At 42.5% G+C, this 26,056-nt stretch overlaps 1 protein-coding gene across 1 annotated transcript in view; it reads left to right on the forward strand.

Moving 5' to 3' along the window:
- The first annotated feature begins 353 nt into the window (after window positions 1-353).
- The window catches only part of CDH2 (cadherin 2), a 122,600-nt gene continuing 96,897 nt past the window's right edge, over window positions 354-26,056 (forward strand). Inside the window, exons 1-2 of the mRNA XM_059815687.1 lie at window positions 354-431; window positions 11,303-11,414. Of these exons, the coding sequence (XP_059671670.1) occupies window positions 357-431; window positions 11,303-11,414 (187 nt within the window). The 5' untranslated portion in view covers window positions 354-356. The remainder of the gene's footprint in view (window positions 432-11,302; window positions 11,415-26,056) is intronic.

The following is a 26,056-nucleotide window of genomic DNA, read 5'->3' on the forward strand; positions in this document are numbered from 1 at the left end:
TTCTTATCTCCCAGCCTTTTGTTCGCCCATCCTCCTCCTCCTCTTCCCTGCCCACCCTCTGCACCGCGGAGGGGGCTTGGCAGAGAGAAAAACAGCCTGACCCAGAGCTGAGTTTCACCCATCCTCCGCCCCTCTCTCTCTCTTCCCCCGCTGTATCGCTGCCCATGAGCTAGAGCGGCAGTCCGGCAGCCAACGCCGCGCAGCCGGCTCCGGCAGGCGGGGGCAGACGCCGTCCGCAGCCCCCGGCAGCTGCCGCTGCCCGACCCTCCCCGCTGCTCCCCTCGCCCCGCTCCGCGGGCTCCAGCCGCGCTCCGGGACTGCTGGGGGCCGCCCTGCTGCCGCCCCTCCTCGCCTCCATGTGCCGGGTAGCGGGAGCGCCGCCGCGGATCCTGCCGCCGCTGGCGCTGATGCTGCTGGCGGCCCTGCAGCAGGTAAGCACCGCCGGCGGGGAGCGGGGCCGGGCTGCGTCTCTTTGTTCCCCTGCGGGCGGCGGTGCCCGGGAAAGACGGGAGAGCCATGGGGGGGGCTGCGCCGCCGAGGTGTGGGTGTCGAGGAGGGGGTAGGGGAAGGCGGCAGACGCCGCTGCCCCCGCGGCCGGGGTGCCCCGGGGTTGCTGGTGGCCGCTCGCGCGGGGCCACCTGCTCGGGGGCAGCCTCGCCGCCGGGCGCCGCGCTCTGGGGAGAGGGGAGCTTGTGCCCGGGGCCGACTGGGGGGGGGGGGGGTGGTCCCCGGGACACGAGGGGTGACGGCGTCGCCGCTGAGGGGACGCGGATTCTCCCCCTCGTCCTGGGAGAGCAGGTGCCGGGGCATGGCGGGGCCGGGGGGGGGCTGTCCGGTATCCGCTCGGCCGGCAGGAGGACGGGACCTCGGCCCCGCGGTGAGAGCGGGGCTCAAAGTACGGGAGTGGGGGGACGGAGCGGACATCACTCCCTCCGCCCCGCGTGGGGAAGGGGCGGCGGGGGTGCCAGAGAGGTGCCGGGCAGGGGGCAGCTCCCGCGCCCCTCCTCGGGCGGCTGGGGGCCCCTGCGGGCCACCCCCGGCTCCCGTGCCCGCTAATCCCTTCCCGGGAAGAATTTAATCAGTCTCCGCCTGGGCGCCGGGCTTCCCCACCCCCTGCCGTTAACGGGAATTTCCACTGGGACGGGCTCGGGCTCCGTAGTGTTCAATTTATTATTAGCAAAGTCCTGCTGCTGCCTCCCCCCGGCGGCCTCGCCGAGGCGGCCCGGGCGGGCTCTCCGCCTGCCCCGAGCGGCGGGGTCCCGGGCTGGCAGCCCCGGGGCGCGGGGCAGCGCTGGGCACCGCCGGCCGGGGTGCCCTGGGGGCTCTCTGCGTGGAGAAAGTAGGGGTCTGCGGGCCGGCGCCCCTGCGAGGGGGCGTCTGGGACGAGATGGGACTGATGGGACGCTGTGGGGGAGGACGGGGACGACAAAATGGATCCCCGTTGGGGCAGGCAGGGCAGTGCCTGCGGGGCGGTGGTTGGCTGGGCTCCCCTCCGGCGGCGGGGCTGGGGCCGGCCTCCGGGGGCGCGGGGTGTTCGGAGCGAATGCGGAGCCGGGGGGACCCCGAGCGGAGGCCGGTAGGGTGGCGGTGGGTTCCCCCCTCGCTTTGTGCTCGCTGCGCTCGTATCCGGCGCGGCGCCGGGGGTGGCGAGGGCGGTAAGTCTGAGGGACAGATGGCGCAGATCATCGCCTCTTAATGGCATTTACGGTTGGGGCATTTCTGGCGGGCCGGGGGAGCGGGTTGAGGCGAGGCCGGCGGCGGGGACGGGGTGCCGGGGAGGCCGCGGCGCCCTCCCGCCGCGCCCGCAGCGGCTGGCGCAGGGCAGGGGAGGCGGCGGCGGCGGCGGCGGCAGCCACTGTCCATGGTGCAGCGCACCCGCTGCCCCCGCCCGCTCCGCCGCAACGGGGGCAGGAGGAGCCCGCTCGTCCTCCCGTCTTCTCTTCCTCCTCTCTGACACACCCGTCCCCTCACAGGGTCCCCGGGCGGTTGAGTCCTTCCCCGTAGTTTCTAAGCCACTCTCGGAGGCTGATGACTTGCACCAGGCGAGTGAGGTGCTGAAATACTGCTCCACGGCAGCCGTGGATTTTCCCTTGAGTCTTAAGAGGACACAGGGCTGGCTGGCTGGCGTGACACAGGAGTGTCCGGCTGGACATGAGCGTCTTCCATGCGAAAGCAGCCACCCTGTTCAGAAACTTGTGATATGCCACTTACAGACTGTTGTGTTGCATTGATTTTCAGGTGGTTTTCTTTTGTTGTTGTTTTTTATACTGGTTGATTTTTATTTTTTTTTGGTTGAGTTTGTTTTTTGCCCTTTTTCTGTCCTCTTCTGTATCCTAGTATCTCGACAGAGCCGTACATGCAGCTTTTCTTTTTTTTTTTTTTTTGCAAGTCCGTATGTGCTGTTTATTGTATGTGCTTTCAGTTCTGTTTAGTCTTCCTATCTCAATAAATCTTTAAAGAACAAATTCTGCAGTAAGCTTTTATTCCATCTTTTTTTCTACCCAGGGCAGGTTTGAAATTAAAGCACAAGCTATGAATTAAGGACAGGAACTAGCCGTATTCCTTTTATGTATCACTCAGTGTCACTGGTACGTTACGGTTGGGGAATCCAATTTCCCCCTTGTTTGGGTATCCATTAAATCAGGTTAGGGTTGATTTTTTAATAGTGTGTAACAAAATTGGAACTTGGGTATGAAATCAGATTTATAGACCTGTGTCTGTACAACACTTCATTTAAAGAGCGCCTTTTTTTTTTTTCCCCCTTCTTCTTTCATGCATACTGCAAAGAGCCCTCACAAGCTAGTGCTAACTTTTTTTTTTTTTCTGTCATCATACCTACTACTTTTAGTTTGTAGAAGGTTATCTGTGTCAGGGTATTTTGAAATGTTGAACCTTTCTACTTATTTTTTTCCTCTCTGCAACGCAAGACCTATCTACCTTTATTTTCTGGAGTTCTTGATCACTTCATTATTTGTCAGTGATGTAGAAAAGCCGTCATTATGGAATTACTTGAAAGGTCGTAACTGGAAGCACGTTTTAAAGCGGATCTGTGGGTGCTATTTATGTTCAGGAAATAGAGCTTTAGATTTTTGGCAATATGTAACCTGCAGAAGACATAAGAGAATGAAAACTGCACTTTATTTTGCTGGTTAACAGATTGGTATGAATCTGCAAGTATTACGTGAAAAATCTGACAGAAGAGAGGATAAAAGGAGTGAGGCTTGCTTTTCGGGCCAAAACAACAGTTCCAGGTTTTGGAACTGGGATAACAACAGGATTGAAAAAGCAATGGGAAAGCTAGTGTGAGAGTTAGATTTACGGGTATAAAACTACTGTTAGTTAGAAATAAACTGGAAAGGGGAGTAGAAATTAAGTGGTCAAAAAGGGAATTCTGGTTGGGTGGTTTTTTTTCCTCATGTATGAGGTGATTGGATCACTCCGTGGATGTTATCCATTTCTAAATCAGAAACAAGTTAACAATAATGCAGTTTTGGAGCCTTTTGTACCTAGGTGACTGGTTTGAATTCGAGTTACGATGACAGAGGATGTAAGTTATTACTCTCTGCAGGCAGTTTTGGTCTAATTCCAGGTCTTAGCAAACATATCCAGGTGATAAAGCTACTACCCTAAATGACACTCCTGTTAAGCTGCCTCTGCTGAGGTTCCGGTGTTGGCATTTCTTGCCAACTGCACCCCTCTTGTAATCACCCCCAGCAGTAGTTGCTGGCGGAATTGGCGTGAGGCATATTAATGCGGTTTTGTGCAGAAGCGTCAGTGAGATCTCCTTTTGCGGGTGCACCTTCTGTCTTTCATAATACACCTGTGTCTTAGATTATTATTTTTTTTTTAAATCAGTCTCTGTTAAATAGTATAGTAAATATCTGATTGTATAAGCACAAAAATGGGTTTCAGGGTGTCTCTTAATAAATCAGACTCCAACATCACTAACTCATTTCAAAGTGAATTGAAGGCATTTTATAATGCATTTCATAAGCCCCAGCACAGGATAGTTATGTGAGTGGCTCAGCCTTTTTGGATGTAGGTCTTCATGTTCTGGTTTTGCTTTGTCTTCAAAGAATCTATCTGAAAAGTTAAATGTGGCAGGATATTGCAGCAAAGAGCTCTCTAATCCTTGTCTGTCTGGTCTACGTGATAGTGATACCACTGACACATCCTCAAAATTCAGGTAATTGCAGAACTGAAGAAAAAAAAATTGGAAGTATCTCTTTGTGTATTAAACTGGATATATTATTTAAATATTTATTTTGTGAAAAGACTTTTTTTAAGAACTACTTTTTATATCTATTATAGGACCGATAAGGTCGTGTAAATCGACAATGAATTTTTGGAATTTAAATAATTGGTTGACAAAACAGGAGATAATTTTGTGTACTAAACAAGTTCTGATTATCTGAGCAGATACTGTAGCCAGCTCAGAAATATATATGCTGCTGATGTAACAGCAGGTATATATTCTCTTGTATTGACAATTTATGTATTTTTAATAAATGTTTTCTAGAAAGCCTTCTACTGCTGTCTCTCCTCATGGGTAGTATTGCTACCTAGCCATGCAGCTTAATGTGCTAGAAAGATGAATGTATAGTTTTTATGATACCAGTTTTCAAAATATTGCCCAAAATGATTGTATTTTTGAACAACATCTAGTCAAGAGGGTGTAATTTAAAACCTTCCCATCTATTGTTTTTCTTTCTGCTCCCAGAAATTGGAGAAACTGTCAGAAACGTCACTCTCATGTCCTATCTTAATTAGTTTCAATGACACTTTTATGTCAATAATTTAATTGATTAGTTTTTTTAATAACTGAGCACTGTAACACATATGACAATTTAGTTGTGACCGAAGTGCATGTGTATATTTAAAAATAGCTTGAGGAAGTTGTGAGTAAAGTTATTTTTTACTCAGTACAGGCAGTCTTGCATAAGGGACTTTTTATCATGTGGTAAGGAGCAGGAATTGTTGAATGGCTTTTCGTGCCTGAATAAGAGGATCATTTACCAGTTAAACTGTCTTTCTGTCTCTCACTGGTTTTGTAAATGCTTTTTTAGCTTAATGAAAAAAAAAAAGTTTAGAAAACTTGCAATTCTTTCAGTAGTTCACCAGCACTCCCATTAGGATGAGAATTTAATTTATTTCAAACAATGTACACATACAAAACATGAATCTGGTCCCCAAAGGCTGTGTAACCCCTAATGTTCCCTGGCGTTTTTATTTTAAATTGCTTTTTGTTACAAAGCATAGGAGGAACTCGTAATGTCCTTACTGTATAGTCTGTGTACTTCCACTAACCCAGTGGCACTAGTGCATAAGGTGGAATGAGACAGAGCAGGAGTGGAGAATGATGAAAGCAGAAGGAATACTTAATGTCTTTTGTACTAGTAATGGTAATTATGATAGCACTTCTCATCTACCACTGAACCAAGACTCACTGGTTGGTTGAGTTAATACTGGCATACGTAGAGGTGAGCCTTGACAGGGGAAAAAAGGTGTTTTACGTTATTGCAGGATGAGTTTTGATTTGTATTTTGCCAAAGCATGTTTGTAATTTGTGAGTGATCTGAGAGGGACCTTTTTCACCTGGGTGTTGGGCTGTGCTGCTCTTCACCTTGAGAGGTATATATCCAAATCTGTGTGATTCATCATCTGATTTTATCCTGCAGTGCTCACTGAAAGATCATGGGAACTCTGTCTGAATAAAGAGGGGAAATTAGGCTTTCTATTTTTAAATGGCTTATGAAAACAGATACGGGATCAGCAGCTTCCAAGATGGAAGGTATATCACTGCTGCCAAATCTTTTCAACGTTTCACTTAAACTACTTGGTTTTAGTCAGTATTTGTGTATTTAATTAAATATCATGTTTCCAATAGACACGATTATCCTCTCCTCTAGGCACTCCTTGACATATTTAAAAAATGTATTTTTACTAACGGACTCCTCTAGGAACTCCTCCATTCCTTATAATTAGCATATAATTATCACCCAGCAGCTGAAAACATAGTTAAAATTTTGTGATCCCCCAAAAGAGTTCATCCAGATAGGCCTTGCAAGGCCTTCCCTGAGGGTTGGAAAAATACAACATCCTCCTGTAAGCATTAGCAGCAGTTTTCATGAGCGGAGATGTTCAACATGAGCAATGCAATGGCTATTATCAAATCAGAGAGAGGAGGTTTCCTGTCTCAAAGAAATGAGGATATATATAGTTAAACATAGGGCTGATTATTTTTTTTTTAATAAAAAATGTGACTTACAGAAATTCCATTTGGTTTTGTTATTGCAGTTGACATTTTAAGACATTCTTAATAGAAGATAGGAGCCATGGCTTGTCTGGAGAAGCACATGTCTTGGAAGATGCAGCACTCCATGTTCTCCTAGTTGGGGGATGGGGGAAGTCCAAATTGGGTTACGACTTTGCGCTATGTGGGATATACCAAATAAATGTCTCCACGTTTAATAGAGCAAATGAATGTTGTCTCTCAGTTGGGGTTAACAGAATAGGCTACTAACACGGTTTGTGAGACTAATTTGTAAAGCTATGGTAACTTGTGGTAACCAGTGGTGGTTTAAGGCAACTCATTTTAAACCAGATGGTAGCATAAAAGTTGCAGAACCTGTTATTTTGGGAAAGTGTTTCAGAGCTTCAAGTGTTGGTTTAAGAAGCTGGATTTTCTTATCTAAAATCTCTTGGTTCATGAAGTAGAGCACTAATTAGAAGTGAAGATGGCATAATGAAAGCCCTTTCTGGTGTAACTGAATAATCTCTGGGAGGACGTAACCTAGCACCCACTTTGGAAGCTTTTGGCTTCCAGAACAATTTGAATAAAAGGCACTTTTCTTTTTCTCCAGTTGCAATCTACGGTTGAAAACAAATTGTACTTGACTACATTTGCTGGAGTACTGAGTACCGTGAGGGTATAAACTGCTGCAGCTCTTCCTTGCAGCAAGTCAGATATTAAGAAGGAGTTGCTGAATGTTTTCAAGGTTAGCATCTAAAGCATTTCAGAGATGTATCTGTCATCCTGCAGAGTATCTTTTGTATGCCTTATGGTAGTAAGTTGAAGCTTGTCATAAAATGAGACCCAACTTGTGCAGCATCTCACCGTGTCAGATGATGTATGTACACAAAATTAAAAATGGATAAAATGATCCCTAGAGTTACCAAAGTTGTGAATGGGTATTGGGTACCATCTTGGCCTTTAAATTAATGAGGAAACACCCAGTCTTTAAACACAGTCACAAATGTTTATGTGATCTGTGCTTAAGTTGAATATTACTGTCACAGTTGCAAATTAATGTTGGTTATTAAGGAGGGAGAGCTCAAATACCCCATTCCTGCTCTGTCATACATATAATTCTGTCAGACGTTGTTTTGAGCTTTGCACCATAATGCCCTGTGAATTGGCTGGATTTGGCAACTAGCAGCTGTGTTGTGTCCAATTATAACTGTATAGTATGATATTTTCTCTGATGCATACCCCTCTGTTTCTCACTTTACTACTTAGACTTTCCTATAGGAGTAAGCTACCTTGAGCATAAAAGAAAGCAGTCTTTCAAAAACAACTTCCCTTGTGTTTTTAGTACAATCAATATTAAGAAATCTAATGTTGTTGTACATGCAGGTGCAAACAGTGGAAAAACAGAGACTTTGATATTTCAGATTAATAGCTACTAGTGAGCTCCAGTGGTGTGTGGTATACGCAGAGAGAACAAGTTCAGCCCTGTTTGAAAGCTGGGTTTAAGAGCCCGATTCTGCAAATTTAGGTTGTGTGTTGTGATACAAAATTGCTTCTACAGTTGTGTGGTGAGCTTGCATTTTTAAATAGATGTTTCTGTACAGAATTGCATTCTAAATGTGGCTACTTTTTAGAAAGTATGGAAATTGGAAAGACATATCAGTCCAGAACTGTCAACACTAGTGAAGCAATCCTGTCTGGCTTTATTCTTGTTTTAGTTTATAATCTTTTCACAAGTGTGAAGCCTGTATTGTTGGAAGATGCTTACTGGTGGTGTTTAGAAAAAGATTTAAACACGAATCCTCTAGAATTATGAAGTTGAGATTGTCAACAGGTTGTTGTTTGGTTGGGTTTTTTAAATTGAGCTGGAATACAACCTTGAAATTAAACCACAGGTTTCTAGATACTCAGATATCTAGATACGAAACTAAAGTAACTGAGGAGTAGGGTATGAAAACTGCAGGCTTAACTGCCATAAGTATATTGAAACGGCCGATTCTTTTAATTGATTGAATAATAACTTTTGACAGAGGACTTCTAATTTACATCACTGCTTCATAATTGCAGTTTGCCTATTGCATTTGATTTGAGATCTACAGTACTGTAGTACAGTACATGATCTGACACCATGTTTGACTAGGTGTTAGCTGTTTAGCATCTGGAGATAGTAATGCTTGTTACTCATTTTGCAGTTAAAAATGACTAAATAAACCATAAGGGACTGGGAAAGCAGAATAGTTTTTCAGTAGTAACCCTATTTTGCTTTAGCAAAGTCTGTTAGTACTTGAGAATTTTCCAAGTGCTGAGCTTGTTCAAAGCTTTGTAACTCCATTAAGTAGGTTTTATATGGGTACAAGCTAAGGTAATTGCTTTCTATCTTAAAAGATAGGGTTTTTTTAAGTAGTGTCCTTCTGTAGATGAATGTACAAGTAATATTATCTTATGTTTGAAATGGTCTTGGGAATTGTACTAATCACACAAAATCCTGTAAATTACAATAATGTGTCCCATAATCTTTACTAGTTTTCCCCTTTTGCCCCAGATAAGGGGATAAAAATATTTCAGCATCCTTCTTTGCTTAGGGTTAAAATGGTTTAAGTCTTCAGTACTCTTAACCTGAACTTGATATGACCCAGTGTGTCTGAAGCTACAATTTCTACTTAATTCAAAACGCTTAACATAGGGTGATTAAGAATTGCTGAAAATTTGAATTCTTCCTTCCCTTGTGTTTTTATTCTCAAACAATCTTTACAAAGGACTGTTTTTGGAGAGCAGAGTACAGTCTTTTGTTTCCGGATAAAATTGATGGCCGCAAATGAAAGAATAAAGAAGGCTCTCTATTCATGTCCCCCAGCCTTTGTTGCAGGGGACATTGTTTCAGTTTATAAGAGCTGTTTAGTACCTATAGATTGCTGGAAAGGCTGAAAGATTCCCAGGCGCATCAGTGCGGACTTGTTCAAAATCCTGCTATCTCCTCAGCTGCCCACCAAGGACCTTTTTATTTCAAGGATACCATGAAAGGCTTTTTTTTTTTTGCTTCTCAATCACATTTGCTTTGAGGTCACCTTTTGTACAGTAGTTTAAACAAGTCTTACTATTTTTCTTTGAAACTATGGCAACCTTATCGAACCTGTGATTTGAGTTCTAAAGCTGAGGAAACTGGCAGTTGGAATCGTAATTATTTTTGATTTACCGTCTTTTTATCTTACAAACTCAGTGTGTAAATGGACTGTTGGAGCTTAGCTACAGATCCAAGTTCCCGCTTTGCAGGTGTAACAGACCACCGGCTGCTTAAACTGTTGCTTTGTGTTTGCTTTCTCTTTAGGGTCCCCATGTAAACATTTTAAAGTACATAAGTAATTGTAGATTGGATACCTGCATAGTACTTAAGTCACAATTAAACCCATGCCACAGTTTAAGTTAACTGGACACTTGATAATTACAAATTCTCTTACTGGGTGCTTACCTAGATAGTTCATTATCTTGGAGTTAGTAAATTTTTAATTTTTTTTTTCTTGCTAGTGTCAGTGTTGACGTGCTTAGGACCATGTTGGTGTAAGTGCAATGCAATGTGTTATGAATCCCTCCTTGTATTAGTGATAAAGTTATTCTAGTAGGGGTTGGCATGTTGAGCTTGGCCATGACTGTCAGTGGAGAGATTACACTGCTGCCCCATCTCTCCTCCCTGAGGAAACTGTTGTGGTTTGGGATGCTCCTGTCCCATCTCTGCTCGAATGCTCTCTTTCCCTGAGGTTACTATGGTAAACAGTTACAATACCATCATCTCCTCTTTCTCCATCCCTTTTTTTCTTTTTTCCTGTAGGGCTTTCTTTGCCAAGGGTATGCAGATGTGCTTACATGGCCTTGAGTAGGTCTGCTTGTTGGAAGCCCATCTGAGAAAGTAAAAAGGAAAATCTAATTTAAGTCTTGATCAGATTTAGGTATGATATAGCAGCATAGTTGCTTGTGCTGTCAAAGACCATATACTACATCTGGGCATGCGCATGGGTAGGCCTTTAGTTGGCATGTAGGTGTATTTGAGATTGAGGGCTCTCACGATTTCTAGGATGTATGTCAGTCCAAGCTGGCGTGGGAGCTGGCCTCTCTACCTTGTGCAGTGTGAAAGGGTTTTTGCCATGTATGGTCATTTAGCCACATGTAAGCTGGGCTGTTTTGTGCAGCACTAAAATGAGACAAAAAGAATCCACTGAAAAGAAATCTTAGTCCTTTGCCACAGAAAATTGGATGGGTCTTTTTCAACTAGGCAACAAACTGTCCTGGAAACCAGCTTAGCCATCGGAAGTATCTTCTGAACATGGAACAGTACAGAACAAACAAGTTTCCAAATGCTGTATTATTTTTCTTAATAAAAAAAGGCATTTATGAAACTCTAAGAACATGATTTGAGAGGAAAATTTCTTAACAAGTGAGAGGAGAAACAATTTCAGTGGCTTGCTCTTCCCTTCTTATGCAAATTTAATAATGAGCTGCTCTCCTTTTAGCTTAACCTCCCATAGAAACAGAAGGAGATTGCGTTGGAAACGTGGCTTTATATGGTATCTGAATGCTAACGCAAACATAAGTTCTGCTGAGTTACTGCAAATGCAGTGTGTTATCTTGTACGGGTGCAACCTCACGTAGAAATACTCTAAACCATTTTAAATCAGCGGTTGAAGTTGTTCCTCTCAAGTAATCTGGCTATGAAAAAGTTGCTGATGGGTTTTGTGCAACATTTATTTCCAGAGGAAGGAAAGTTTTTGTTCCCCCTATGATTTCCCCTCAGTCTCGATGGCTGGTTTAGTGGAAATGTTCAGTTGTCAGAAGACTCAAGATTGTGTATTATTTAGATCTTACCAGACAAGTGGGATTTGTTCCTTTCATTCCAGTTATCAGAAAGATTAACCCTTTGCCCTCGTGGTCCTAATTGCAGTCATTCAGAAACAAAGACGTTGCTTGTACAAGACAGCAGCAAAATGGAGTATGTGCCAACTGGAATGTTTCTCTGGTGAATGAGGGTTGCGAGTATTACATAAATTTTGTCTTGCATTTCAGGCACCGATAAAAGCAACCTGTGAAGATATGTCATGCAAGACTGGATTTCCTGAAGATGTTCACAGTGCAGTGGTGTCAAGGAGTGTACATGGAGGGCAGCCTCTTCTTAACGGTATGGTTAGAAAAGATGTTTTTGATTGTTTTGTTTTGTTTGGGTTTTTTTAAATTTCCTGTAGTTGTAACCATAAATCATTCTGGAGCATTTTCATCCTCAAATAGGGCACAGACTCTTGCAGGAAAGAACGTCAGCTGCTCTGTGATTTTTTTTTTTTTTTAATTACTGTCATAGGACTTGGAAGATCTGTTGACATTAGTGGTAGAACATGTATGTCTGTTGACCATAATTTGAGAATACTGAGTGTTGCGAACCTTCCCATGATCGTCCACTAATTCTCTTTCTCAACACAGCATTCACACTGATGTTTCTTATTACCACTGACAATACGTTTGCCATCAGTCTGTACTGAGTCCATGTAGGAATGATGAGGAAGTAAAGAAAATTTCCCTTCTGCTTTACATCTCCCATAAAGTACTGCATTTACACCCAGTCCTAGTGCTCACATTAATGCAGAGATAGTTCCCTTACTGCTTTTTCCTCGCAACCTGAGGAGAGACGCCTATGGAAAGCAAGACATGGGACAGGCAGCACCATGAGAGAGCAGTTGCTCATGAGCACTTGGTTGGTGACAGCAGCATTGTGAGCTCTGCGAGGAGCAGTGTCAGGAGAGGCAGGACAGAGCCAGCGCTGTCTCTCTGTGCTGCGCTCTCACCCTGGCACCTATCTGCATCTGAATGGCATGGTGCCCAGCCGGAGGATGACCCGCAGACCCGCTCACTGGCCAGTGCAAGCGCTTGCCTCCACCGGGGATGCACTGCAGTCAGGACATCTGCCTATGGGTCATCCAGGTTGGGAATTTGGTTCGCTGCTCTTCTTGTGTCTCTTAGAGTAGTTGTCTGTAAGAGGCATACGCTCGGAATCTTTCCTGGATTTCCCAACCAGTTAAGTTCCAGTATACAAGTTTGTAAAAGTAGAACGTTTTTAAAATGTGAATAATTTGTCTGGTTTCTAATCTGCTAACGTAATTTTTTTTTTTTTTTTTTACATCTAATTTGGAAATTGTGGAACTGACTAAGAACATCAGCTTTAGATGGTTTCAAATACATCTGAAATAAGGACTAATTTAATTTAATTTGTTGTTTCTTTCACATGTAAGTATGGTTACACAGATCAAGACATTTAAATGAAAAAAATTCTAATGAGTCTGCAAAATGAATTAAGTGAAAGCTGTAGTCTTGATTTTACATGCTGTATGTAGCAGTCTCTCTCCTTAATTATATTTTAACAGACCTGTTTTGTGCTTTTTTAGAAGTATAATGGAAACTTGAATGCAGGATGAATTGATTAGCTTTAGTGTATTTAAACTTGAGTTATTACAGCTTCTTCTGTTCAGTTTCAAGGAATTATATTCTACCACCACAGAATTCTTTTATTAAAGGATAGCTTAGAAATTCATGTATTAAAGTAAATGTTCTGCCAATTGAGGAAAATAATAAAGAGGAAAGACAATTTTCCTCACTTTCCCAACAAATGGGAGTTAATATGACTCTACTATACACTTCTGCAGTAGCCATCGGCACTGAGAACTGTTTTGGTAGGTGATACACAAACCCAGAGAACAGGGCAGAAAGAGGGACAGAGAGCTCAGCAGGCAAGTGTTTTCCAAAGGTGCTGCCTTGAAGTGTTTGGTAGTGGTTAATTATCATGTCGTCAGTTCATCTTAAAATGGAGATGACACAAGTTTTGAAATCTACCCCACCCCATTAAATTTCTCTTCACCCTTCATGGAATTTCTGCAATTTCTCTTTTTTTTTTTTTCCTCCCTACCAGCTAGGACTGCCCTCTAATTCTGTGTTGGCCTTGCTCATACAAATCTGATGATAATGACTGAGCAGCCTTAACTAGTTTTGAAGTAGTAAAGTAGGATGGCAGACTGACTTCCTTTCTCATTACTCATCGTGTTCACACAGTCCCTTCCCTTGCCTCTCAGAAGTGAGTGAAGCATGACTGTGGTTTGTCTTTGAATGGTATTAAAACACATAGCATTTTAGAGAAGTAGGAAATGGAAAAACTGCATGAGGCATACAGTATGTATCACATCATATCAGCTGGTTGAAAAATGACTTGGGGGAGTTTGTTCCCTACCACTATTTCCTCAGCTGAATTACTGCAATGGTTAATTCTTTTCAAAATTCTGACATGCTTAAAAGCATATGATTTGCTGGTTACACATAAACATACGGTCCATCATTGCATAGCTTTGACTTTAATTTAATTATGCTGTCATTTTGAAATACAATTGTTGTCAAAAGCCTATTTTCTGGTTATTAAACTAGACTCAGATGACGCTGCAAGTTAAGTATAGTTGCGTGACATTTGCTTCTTGGGGATAACCATGGGCCTGACTCTGATCTCAGTTGCCTTGTCTGTCTAACTGCATGCTTATACTAGTATGAATTCAGAAGTGAGGCGTATAACTGTAGGTTTTCTGTATCGTTTAGGAATGAAAGCTTTAATTTTCTTTGGTTTTGTGCGTTGATACCACAAGCACAGAGGCTTTATGGTTCTCTCAGCCAGCTGCAGAATAATTTGAACCTGACTTGATGATTTCTTCACAAGTTACTACTTAATAAACATATGGTCATATTCTTGGTCAGTATTTTATCTGTCTTGTTAATTTGCTTTTATCTTGCACGCTGGGGGACGAATGTCTCTTAAGGTCTTCAGTTTCCATCTCTCTCACCAAAACTTAAACAAAATTAGAGTTATCGTGTGACTTGTTGATCTGTGCCTTTCAGTTACATAATATATGATACCTGATTTTTAAAGTATTATAAGAAGTATTTACCTTAGAGTATGGGGCAGGTTCCACCATGTCCTGCATGATACTCTATATTTTCTGGAGAGGTTTCTTTTTCTATTTCTGTGTTCTGGTGGTGTTTGTTTTTGAGGAAGGGTCAGGCTTGTTCCTATTACATTTTAAAAAAAAAAAAAAGTGTCTTTATAATTGATAATGGCTTTGTCTGTTCATTCATATGGCTAGGATAATATGTCAACCTTTACTAATTTCACCTTCTATGCATGAGGGCATGAAAGGCCACTACATGTTCAGTTGGTATTCATGTGTTCAGTTGCCACTGTACGTGAAAAATCGGTGGAGCAATATATTCAGAATAACAGAAATTATAAAAGGAAAAAAAACCCCACATTTATTAATGTGGGTTGATGGAGGGAAAGAGAAAGATAGCTGCCCTTGGTTTCAGGATAAGGAAACACGGAATCCCATGTAGGGAAAAATTCAGTTAGTTGGGAAGGCACAGCAAAAGAAGTTGGAAACTACTCCTTCAGTACGTCATGACTAAGCTGTGTAGGAAGTAGCTTGCAGTATAGGCTATGTCCTGTTGCTGCCTCCTGGCATAGTATCACCTGTGTCCCATGCTCTTATGTTCCCCTGGTACAGACTTGACCGGTCATAGCCTTGGAGACTCTTCAAAGCTGTTGTCTTACACTTTGTCTTGCATGAAGTCTGGCAAGTCTGACTTCAAGATGCAATATGCTCAGGTCACTAAATGCATGTAAGCTAACTACAGTAGGTCTAGTTCTGAATTTATTTATAACGTTTTACATGTTGTTCCACTTGGTACCAGTCACTTCAGTGAAATTATGATGATTTTTACCATGGAACTACGTGAGCTCAGAACTACTACCTTCGTTTTTGTAAAGGGAGGAAAAAGAAAGTAATAATCTCTGAAACAAAATTAAAAGAAACTTCACACACCTCTAAAAAGTGTCTTACTGGTAAAACCATGGAGTTATTTGGGCCTCTAGTTCTTTTAGAATTTAATATACTTTGAAGTATTTTAGGGCTTAAATATTCCAACATTAAAAAAAAAAAATCATATGCAAATAACGCACCAACCATCACCTAGTAGAAGTAGATCTCTAACCCAAATTTACAGGCACAGTACTTCTAACTTGTTTCTGTAAATGAAATGTGATTACTGTTTGGAGGACCTTATATAAGACGTAGTATTTGGAGAAGAAGAGGTTAAGTTAAAGAAGGAGTTCTATTTAATATATTAAATGTCGTTGCTTGTGCTGTTTTATCAGAGTTTTGTAGTTCATCCAGGAAAAAGTTCTTGTGGCAGTTCGATATGTATGTCCAGCCTGCTTATCTAATCTTTGTTCTATATTCTGCAAATTTTAAGATACAAATAATGCATTTCTGCTAAAATTATTCACCTAGGAAGGTTACTTCAATGGTTATTTGCAGAATCATATCTTAAAGTTAGAGATTCTTACTCCGGTAATTTATTTTAGCAGTTTCTTATTTTTCAAAGACTTTATTTTAACATTGTCTGTCCTGTTACTAAATGCATGATTTTAGTTCTCTCCTAAGCAAATGTATTGTCTAAACAAGATTCTTAAATGTATCCTTTGAGCTGTAAAATATTTCTAAGTTCTTTGAGTTGCACAATGATAAAGAAAAAGAATGTTTTGGTGTTGATCACTGAGATAAGCGGTGATTATGGTTGAGTAGCAGCGCAGTTTCATGAGCCGTTTAAGCCGGAGTGAGCTGATAGTGTTGCCAAAAGAGGCACACTTACGCCTTCCCTCCTTTTGAGCTGGGTACCAAGTGCTCATGAAACCATAAAATGAACTGGGTTAGCCAATTTATCTGGGGTAAAACTCACACTCCTACTCCTTAGGTTTTTACTGAAATATTTTCTATGCTTAAACAGAGCTGTGGTGTCCCTGCTGCCTTTTCTCTTCTAGCAGTGAAATGCTTAGAAAATAGTATTTGTTTTGATGCTTTCAAACTGAGTGACAAAACCTGATTTTGGCATTCCCACTGACTTATTTTGTAGTTTACCATTGAAAATACCAGTTGGTCTGAAATAATCCAGAAACGCGTTGCTGGGAATGTGGTACTTGGGAATTGCCTGGCATTTACAAATAACTAATATTTTTTCATTACATAGGAGGCTATACGGGTGCTGTCTGTGCCAGGTGAAGCCACTCAGCTTTTTTTCAGTGCTAGTTGTGTTTTATCATTCTACGTATAAAAATGCCCATTGTCAGCTAAGAATAAAATTCCTTTCAAAAAAAGTCATCATGCTTAAAACTGAAGTCAGCAGCGTATCTTTTAAGGCTTATGTCTCATTCCTGTTATAAACAACTTTTACACAATTGTATTCTTACTCTGGTAGCATGCACTGGTGGCTTTGATATTCCAGTGCACTTTAACAGTAGAGCTAGGGAAAGTATTTTTAGCAGATTCATATTTTCCAAGAGGGAAATTAGTCTTTCTCCACAAAAAACTTTGGACTTTTCATGGGGGAAAAAAAAAAAAACGGTAACCACTTTGTTTGAAGTCTCCTTGCCTTAAGCAAGAAGACAAGTTGACAAGTTCCTTCCAGGCAGACAGCCAAAGAATCTCAGATGGATGGGGTCTCTCTATGAGCTGCTGGCAAGCTGGGAAAAAATGTTTCAATTCTTCCCAAATGTACTTTTTTTCTGAAATTCTCCTCCTCTACATCCCCCCCTCCAAAAAAAAAAAAACAAACCCAAACAAACACAACAAAACCAAAAAACCCAGAACACCATCCTTTGAGTTATTATTTTAAGCCTTAGTGGGAGTGAGAATTTTTTTTTTTTCTCGTAAGCTTATGTTGGGAATATTTTTTTTTTTCTCCCCAGCACTGCTTAACAGGTGTAGTTTTGCCCTCTTCCACGAGAAGCACAGTAAATTTTAATGCCGTTACTTGGTGATGCTGTGCCTTGTTGATTTATGTTACAGTTGCATTCCAGTTCTCAGTCTCTTGCCTTTTTAATCCTTTTCCTCTTCTTTTGTCAAACAGCTTTCCTGTTTGTCCTTTTTCCATACCCCACAGCATCCTAAGTTCTCCCGTGTCAGTATTGAGCTTACTATCCTGGACTGGAAGAGCTGCTTCTGTTTGCTTTAACTAAACTAGCACAGTGCCTGTTTTATGATGCCTGTTGTCTATTCATGTACCAAGTTCTTAACATATTCTCAGATACTTGTCCCCTGAAAATCAGAGCTTTCTTTTGCTGAAGCAAGAGATTGCTTTTCTTGAGATGTGGTTTCCTTACTCCCTTTTTCCCCTCTTCTTAGTTAAACATAGAATATATCCTAGAGTATAAATAACATATGTTCATCTTACTGAACAGTGGTAAAATATCTATTTGAATGGTGACTCCTTTTTTCTTGCTGCAATTTCTGTAAAGTTCTATGTCTGATTTGTAAGTGATATCCAATTTTACTCTTTAGTATTAAGCCACTGATTAATGTTATTTTCTCATTGCAAGCTTGTATGTAGAACAGCACATATATATAAACAGAGAATAAATGCAAATAATGAAATTCAGCAATGTTTTGGATGTGCATAAAGGACAAATGTTTCAGAAATGTTACTCCATTATCCCTTGGATGTTATGGAATTGTAGTATTTAGATCAATTTGTATAACCAGCATCAAAGAATTTATCACTTGAGTTCTAGATAAGAAGTCATTCTAGAAGAAACCTATAAACATGTACTAAACAAAGTGTTTTCCTTTATGGAATATTTGGATTAGAGGTGGAAGTAAATTTTGTAGTTAAAAAAATCCTAAATGCACTATTATCATAGAATACTTTGGGTTGGAAGGGACCTTTAAAGGTTATCTAGCCCAACCCCTCCTTGCAATGAACGGGTACATCTTCAGCTAGATCAGGTTGTTCAGAGCCCTGTCCAGTCTGACCTTGAATGTTTCCACGGATGGAGCATCTACCATCTCTCTGGGCAACCTGTTCCAGAGTTTCACCACCCTCATTGTAAAAAATTTCTTCTTGTATCTAGTCTGAATCTACCCTCTTTTAGTTTAAAACCATTATCCCTTGTTCTATCGCAACAGGCCCTGCTAAAAAGTTTGTCCATGTCTTTCTCATAGGCCCCCTTTAAATACTGAAAGTCTGCAATAAGTCTCCTTGGAGCCTTCTCCAGGCTGAACAACCCCAACTCCCTCAGCCTTTCTTCATAGGAGAGGTGTTCCGTCCCCCATTGTTATGGCCCTCCTCTGGACCCGCTCCAACAGGTCCATGTCTTTCCTGTGCTGAGGGCTCCAGAGCTGGACACAGTACTCCAGGTGGGGTCTCACCAGAGCAGAGTAGAGGGGCAGAATCACTTCCCTCCACCTGCTGGCCACACTTCTTTTGATGCAGCCCATGATTCAGTTGGCTTCTGGGCTGCAAGTACACATTGCCGGCTCATATCCAATTTTTCATCCACCAGTACCCCCAAGTCCTTCTCTGCAGGGCTGCTTTCAATCCATTCTCTGCCCAGCCTGTATTTGTGCTTGGGATTGCCCCGACCCATGTGCAGGACCTTGCACTTGGCCTTGTTGAATCTCATGAGGCTGACATGGGCCCACTTCTTGAGCTTGTCCAGGTCCCCCAGAATGGCATCCCTTCCCTCAGGTGCGTCAGCCACACCACTCAGCTTGGTGTCATCTGCAAATTTGCTGAGGGTGCACTCAATCTCACTGTGTCATTGATGAAGATATTAGACAGTACTGTTCCAATATGGACCCCTGAGGGACAGCACTCGTCGCTGATCTCCATCTGGAGATTGAGCTGTTGACTGCTATTCTCTGGATGTGACCATCCAACGAATTCCTCATCCACCGAACAGTCCACCCATCAAATCCATATGTCTCCTATTAGAGAGAAGGATGTTGTGGGGGACCATGCCAAAGGCCTTACAGAAGTCCGGATGACTTACATCTGTAGCTCTTCCCTTGGCCACTGATGTAGTCACTCCATCATAGAAGGCCACTAGGTTGGTCATGCAAGACTTGCTATTGGTGAAGCCATGCTGGCTGTCTCAAATCACCTCCCTGTCTTCCATGTGCTTTAGCATAGCTTCTAGGAGGATCTGTTCCATGATCTTCCTAGGCACAGAGTGAGGCTGACAGGTCAGTAGTTCCCAGGGTCCTCCTTTCTACCCTTTTTAAAAATGGGTGGAATGTTTCCCTTTTTCCAGTCACCAGGGACTTCACCTGACTGCCATGACTTTTCAAATATCATGGAGAGTGGCTTGGCAACTACGTCAGCCAATTCCCTCCGGACTGTGGGATGCATCTTGTCAGGTCCCATAGACTTATGTATGTTCAGGTTCCTCACATGGTCATGAACCTGATCTTCTCTTACAGTGGGAGGGACTTTGCTCTCCCAGTCCCTGCCTTGTGGTCCGTGCACTCAAAAGGTGTGGGAAGAGAGGTTGCCAGTGAAGACTGAGGCAAAAAATTTGAGTAGCTCGGCCTTCTCCTTGTCTGTTGTTACCAGTTTGCCAGTCATGTTCATTGGTGGGGTAGGCTTTCTTTGGCCTTCCTTTTCTGGCTGACATAGCTGCAAGAGCCCTTCTTATTATTCTTTGTGTCCCTTGCCAAGTTGAGCTCCAGCTGCCCCTTGATAATCCTGACCCCACTGCTACACAACCAGGCAGCATCCCTATGCTCTTCCCGGGATACCTGTCCCTGCTTCCACTGCCTGTGCATTTCCTTCTTGCCCTTTACTTTGACCAGCAGGTCTCGATTCACCCATGCCAGTCTCTTGCCTTCCTTGCCTGATTTGTTACACCTGGGGATAGAGAGGTCTTCTGCTCTATGGAAAGCATCCTTGAAGATCTGCCAGCTCTGTTCTGGTCCCTTGTCCCTGAGGACAGTTTCCCAGGGGGTGTTACTGACTAACTCCTTCAACAGCTGGAAGTTTGCTTTCCTAAAATTCAGGGTCCTGACTTTACTCTTTGTCTGACCCATACCCCTCAGGACTATGAACACCACCAGTGCATGATCACTGCAGCCCAGGCTGCATTCCATCTTGACGTCACTTATTAGCTCACTTGCATTGGTGACCAACAGGTCCAGTATTGCATCCCCTTTGGTAGGGCTGTCTATTACCTGGCTTAAGAACTTATCCTCAGTGCATTCCAGGAGTCTCCTGGATTGCCTACAGCTTGCTGTGCTACTGTTTCCAGCAGATGTTGGGGTGGTTGAATTTCCCCAGCAGGACGAGAGCCTCTGAGCACAATGCCTCCTGTAGCTGGAGTAAGAAGGCTTTGTCAGTAGGCTCCTCTTCATCAGGCGGCCTGTAGTAGACACCAGCCACAAGGTTCCCTTTGTTGCCTTGGTCTCTAATTCTTACTTATAAGCTTTCAACCTGCTTATGGCTATTCTTCAGAGACAGCTCTTCACACCCTATCCATTTCTTGATGTAGAGGGCAACCCCTCCGCTCCCCTTGCCTCACTTGTCCCTTCTGAACAGCTTGTAGCCATCGAGAGCCGCGCTCCAGTCATGGGATTCGTCCCACCAAGTTTCAGTAATGGCAACTAGGTCATAACTTTCTAGCAGCACGGTGGCTTCCAACTCCTCCTGTTTGTTGCCCATACTGTGTGCATTGGTGTAGAGGCACTTCAGCTGAGCTGCCCATTTCTTCCAGAGAAAAAACTTGACTCACCTTTACTCCCTGCAAAAGGAACACTGCTTCTATTTCCAGTGTAGGGTCTACATCTTGAGAAAAATACACTTACAGAGAAATTACAGAAATCCTGAATGGTTGCAGTGTTCTGGGATGTGTAAATTACTATCTTAGTTAATTAGTCCAGCTCTGATAGTAATTTCTGTTTATGGTGCATTTACTTGGAATGCACTGAATTAATTAGTACTTATTCCTTTTTCCTGTATTCAGCTGGTTACTTATAAGGATCTCAAAGGTAGTGTCCTTTCTTTGTGCTGAAATATGAATTACAAGAGCTGAGTTGTGAGCTGCCTCAGTAAGCTCTGGGCATGGCTCAATGGGGGATGGCAAAGGAGGTGTTTATTTCTGCCTCTGAAGCCGGGTCTAACTTTATACTGTTTGTAACTCCATTTAGTGTAGTCTTAGCTCAGTTTTAAACTATGCTGTCTGATTCCCGAGGGGCCATTATTTCTCCTGGAATTGCTATAGTTAGAGCCTTCTCCAAGGCTGACCCGTGCTCTAGGGGAGGCTCGGAGGAATGGTGGTTGCAAAGCTGTGCAGAAAGCCTCCCCAGCAGACAAAGGTGCCCTTAGGTATGGGAGATTTATTTAGTCATAGAAGAAAAGCTGCTGTTGCTTGCAACAGCTGCACTAAATAAAAATAAAATTACTTCTTTGTGGGTAGATCAGTATATGGAATACATGGAGCAAAAGCTCAGGTGAGGCCATCTGTGTTAGCGTAACGTGAGACAAATGGTATATATAATTACGCATTCAAATTCTCGCTTAAGACTACAATACATCTTTTGTTGACTTGTCACCTTTCTAACAGTCCGGAAGAAAAATTTACTAGAGCATCCTATTGAACAGATATTACAGGAAAATGCCCTTTATTACAGAACATATTGCCATACTAAATAGAGATAAAATCCAGTAGTACTTAAACCCTTAATGACTATGTTAAATCAAATACTACTGTGTTGAAGACTTGGATGTCAATCAACAAATCCAAGTACAGTTTGAACTGCTCTGATTTTGGTTGAATGCAGTGAGGCAGATTCATTGCTTTTGGTTGAACTTGTGACACTCAGCATGGGGGCGTTTTTAAATCTGGAAATGATAACTTTTGGAAGAGTTCGCTGCCAAACTTTCAGGGCATGTCCTAGGCACCAGAGTCAGCCCTGCTGAATTGAGAAGACAGGAGGGGCAGAAGGAAGGTGCAAGGGAATAGTGTCAGATTTTGGATGGAAGGGAAATTACTAGAGTTGCTATTGTCTTCTAATTAGGCTGTAGAAGGAGTAACTGGCCATTGGTACCCTTTAAATCTTCCCGATTTAACACAACACAGATGGTTTTCCAGTCCTCTCCATATACCACAGCTGGGTGATTTGTCCTCCAGAGGGTAAGGAGAATAATGTTGGAGGATGAGTGGGGTGAAACTCTGGTGTGGAGGATGGGGCTGAGGCTGGGGAAGGGATGGAAGCAGAAGAATCCTGGTGATGAGAGATGCTGGAATGGGTGGAGGAGAATGACTAGAGACCCTGGTGTAGTTCAAGGGGGAAAGGAAAGCATAGGTTCTCCACAGCTCTGTAAAGAACAGAGAAACTTGGCATTTGTTGAAAGAAGAGAGCAGAAGCAACCTAAGATAGGAAGGAAAGTATCTTGGAGTACTTTCAGATTTCCTCATGACGTCCAGTTTGAGCTAGTCATGGGCATCTAACATCCATCCTAAGGGAAATGCCAAGGACCCAGTGGAGCTCACCAAAGTGAATTAAGTGACCAGATAGTGCCGAGAAGCTTTCCTAGGAGAAACTGCTAGGCCTTTTTGAGATCAGTATGACAACATGATGCCCACATCTCCTGTTTTTTTGCAATTTATACTAATGCCAAGAAACTTAATTATCTGAGTATTCAGCCAAGATCAGAACATGCATAAGGAAGAGCCTTTTGAAGATAAACTGATCTTACAGCCAGGATATGAGGTTCACTAGGGAAGCACCTATAGCTGCACATCACGGCTTGTCCACTGTTCCAGAGGCAGCATTGGGTTTGAGCACTCGGAGTCCATCAGTGTCTATAGAGTGGTCTTGAAACCCACTGCTGCCTCTTGCTACAGGTGAATTGATACCAGTAATGTTGTTTTCATTGTTTCGCACCTTGATTATAGATGTGCAGTTTAAGTGCATGTGAAAATACTAGCCTTAAGTAAAACTAGGAGAGGATATACCAAAAATGCAACTTTCTTTCCTTGAGTTATAAATACATCACAGTGATGTGTCTGCAGGATGAGCGAATTAGATCAACAAGCTGATCTGTCACAAAACTATCACTGCTTTTTGTGGTGGGCTAGTTCTCCTCTGGGTCAGCTTGCTTTGTTGATTTACTGGGAGCTGCTGTGGAAAAGGGGATAAGTTAATAAGAAAAGGGGTCTGTTAGGGGTGATAAGAGAAAATGAGGTCATAGCTGAATGAGACTCCACTGTGTTAGATTCTGTATTAGGCGCTTTTTTTTGGTTTGTTTCTCTTTTTTTCCTGCAGTGCAACCGGGAGCTTTCTTCCTACTGTTTTAATTTTTTCCCAGATTGGGCAGTTGAGGATCAGCTCCCTGCCCGTCCCTTGCTGCCTGCTGCATCCCACCCGCGTCCAGGCATAGTGGTGAATTGTGCCGGTCGTTCTTAGCTGGATTGCAGATGACAGCGAGCAATCCCATTAACCTGCCAGCCCAGCTGCAGATAATCCTGGAGAACCAGGGCACCCAGCACTGCCCATGGCTGCAGTCCCTCACCCTGTTGCAGCCCCTGCCTGCTGGTGGGCACTGATGCTTCAGGCAGAGGAGCAGCACAGCATGGCTCGGCTGCATCTCCTCCTTCTCTGAACTGCCTGCAGAGCTTCAGAAATGGCCCATTTTGAATTTTTCCTCTTCCCTTTTACCGTCTGCTGTGTTTTGGCAGACCTGTGAGCAGTGGCAGATACTATGATCTCATCTGCTCACCTGCAGGAGCAGGCTTTTTCTTGTGCACTGTGCTGCCTTTTAAGAAGTAGATTTTGTTTGGTTTTGAAAGTTAACAGCACATGCCTCTCAGGTTGTAGAGAAGAGGAATTATTTAAGGCCCTCTGTGAGTTCCAGTTTAACATTCTCTTAAATAGGAAAGTTACGAATCCCTAAAAGCATAATCTGTAACATAAAAGCTATTAAAATAGCAGTGCAATCTGTTAAAGTGTTTAAAAATTTGATTCTCTGCAGTTTAAAATGTGAAATAAATGTACACTAATTGTTTTGGATGGAGATGGTGTTTGAAGCCAGTCTTTAAAGGAATTAGTGAGATAGCACTGCAGTTAATAGTGGAGCACTATTTTTCTGTAATGGGCACAGCAATGTTCTCTAATTAGCTTGCAAATTGATATTCAAATACAAGTAAACTGGCAATCAAATACAAGCAAAACATCTATGTAAATAGACTTTGGTTTCTGCATTTAGCATACCTGTATCAAAATAATGTGTGGATAGAGGGTAAGCTCTTAATTGTTCTTCAGCATGGAGTTTTTATTAATGGTGGCTTACTGGTTATATTATGCCAATATTTTGGTTCAAGCACATGAAAAGAGGAAAAAAAATCCCTTTTCTTCCACAAGTGAGTGAGTGGCTTTTAAACATTACTAACATAATACTGAGTGTGTATGAGGTCTTTGTTTCTTTCAGGTTTCTTGTTGCTTCTTCCTTTCTTCATTTCTTTCAGGTTTTGTCAACTAGTTGTACACATACGATTTGATGCGTAGCTGAGTCAGTGGAAATGATTCTGTTCACTTTCCTGGATTTGGATCATGTTTATGTTCATTATTAAAATTATCGCTGTATGGTATAGTCATTTAACTTTCAAGCCTTGTGTTAGAAACTAGATGTGTAAAATATTATTGGTGTTTGTGTTGTCGGGTTTTCTGCTGCATAGAGTACAAGTTCTTAAACTTGAATTCAACTTGATGCCTGGCTTAAGTAGTTTGTAAACTTACTTTTCTACAAAGGAGAACCAGACAACAAAGCTGGTGCATAAGAACTGTTGCGGGGAAGCGTAAATAAAGATCATACATTTTAAAATTTGGATTTCAGGTTCTTTTTAAACTCTTTATACTCTAATCTATAAAACATCTCTCAGTCATTGACACACTCATAACTTGCTAATTGCCCTGTGTAAGCGTATTGTTTGCTGACAGATGGAAGTGTGACTATATCAGTGGGTCAGCTATGTGGTTTTATCATCCTGACATACTCCTTCCACCAGCTGTCCATGGTGTTTGTTGTTCAGCATCATCTTTCATGCTAGAAGTTCTTTGGAATGTACTTCCCTAAATCAAATTCTTATCACTGTGCATTCATTAAATCCAATTATTCTTTGTATAGATCTAGCTTTCAGTGCTGGTTATCATCTGAGTTTTTGAAGGGAAAAAACCCAAACAAAACCAAAATCCAAAGTACTTGTGTTAAGAATTTTCTATAAAGCAGCTACTATGCTTTTTATGCCATAGAAATAATACGTCAGTGACAGTCTTTGGCTTTCTAATTCAGTATGTGCTTTTCTGTTCAAATTACTGCAATTTTCCTTTTACAGTGCTTTAGTGCATGTTTATGTTTTTATAAAAAATTGATTAATTCGTTTCTTGGGGGATGGCAGACGGGGGAGTGTAGGTCCCTTGGAGGTCACAGGTTGTGATCTAGTCTGTCATCTGCATCCAGTAGCTGCTAACTGATAGTTGCTTGGTATGTTATGCAAAAAGAGCCTTGGTTGGTTTGGTTTCTTCTGAAGGGGTTTATGTTGAAAAGGTCTTATTACATAAGAGCAGAAATATTGCTGAAATTAGTGGAAACTGGGGCAGCACATGCGAGCAGGGAGCGTTCCTGTATACGAAGGTAGCTGCAGAAGATCAGTATCACCATGCTTTCCAGACTGTCTAGAGGAGAGAAGCAATGAAATGGAGTGAAATTTTAACCTCCTGGAGTGCATTTATGCGGAGCTGAGATACATTAAGGCAGGAGTTTTACCCACTTGGAGCAAAAAGCACATCTAGCGTTTCAGGTGTCAGAGGTGTTTTTGCCTACCTGTACTTGATTCAGTGTGTTTCCCAGAACCGGAATGAAGTCTGTATTGCATTGAAACTTAAAAAACAAACAAACAACAAAAGAAATCCC

The sequence above is a fragment of the Gavia stellata genome, chromosome 3 (assembly GCF_030936135.1).
Source record: "Gavia stellata isolate bGavSte3 chromosome 3, bGavSte3.hap2, whole genome shotgun sequence".
Lineage (NCBI taxonomy): Eukaryota > Metazoa > Chordata > Aves > Gaviiformes > Gaviidae > Gavia > Gavia stellata.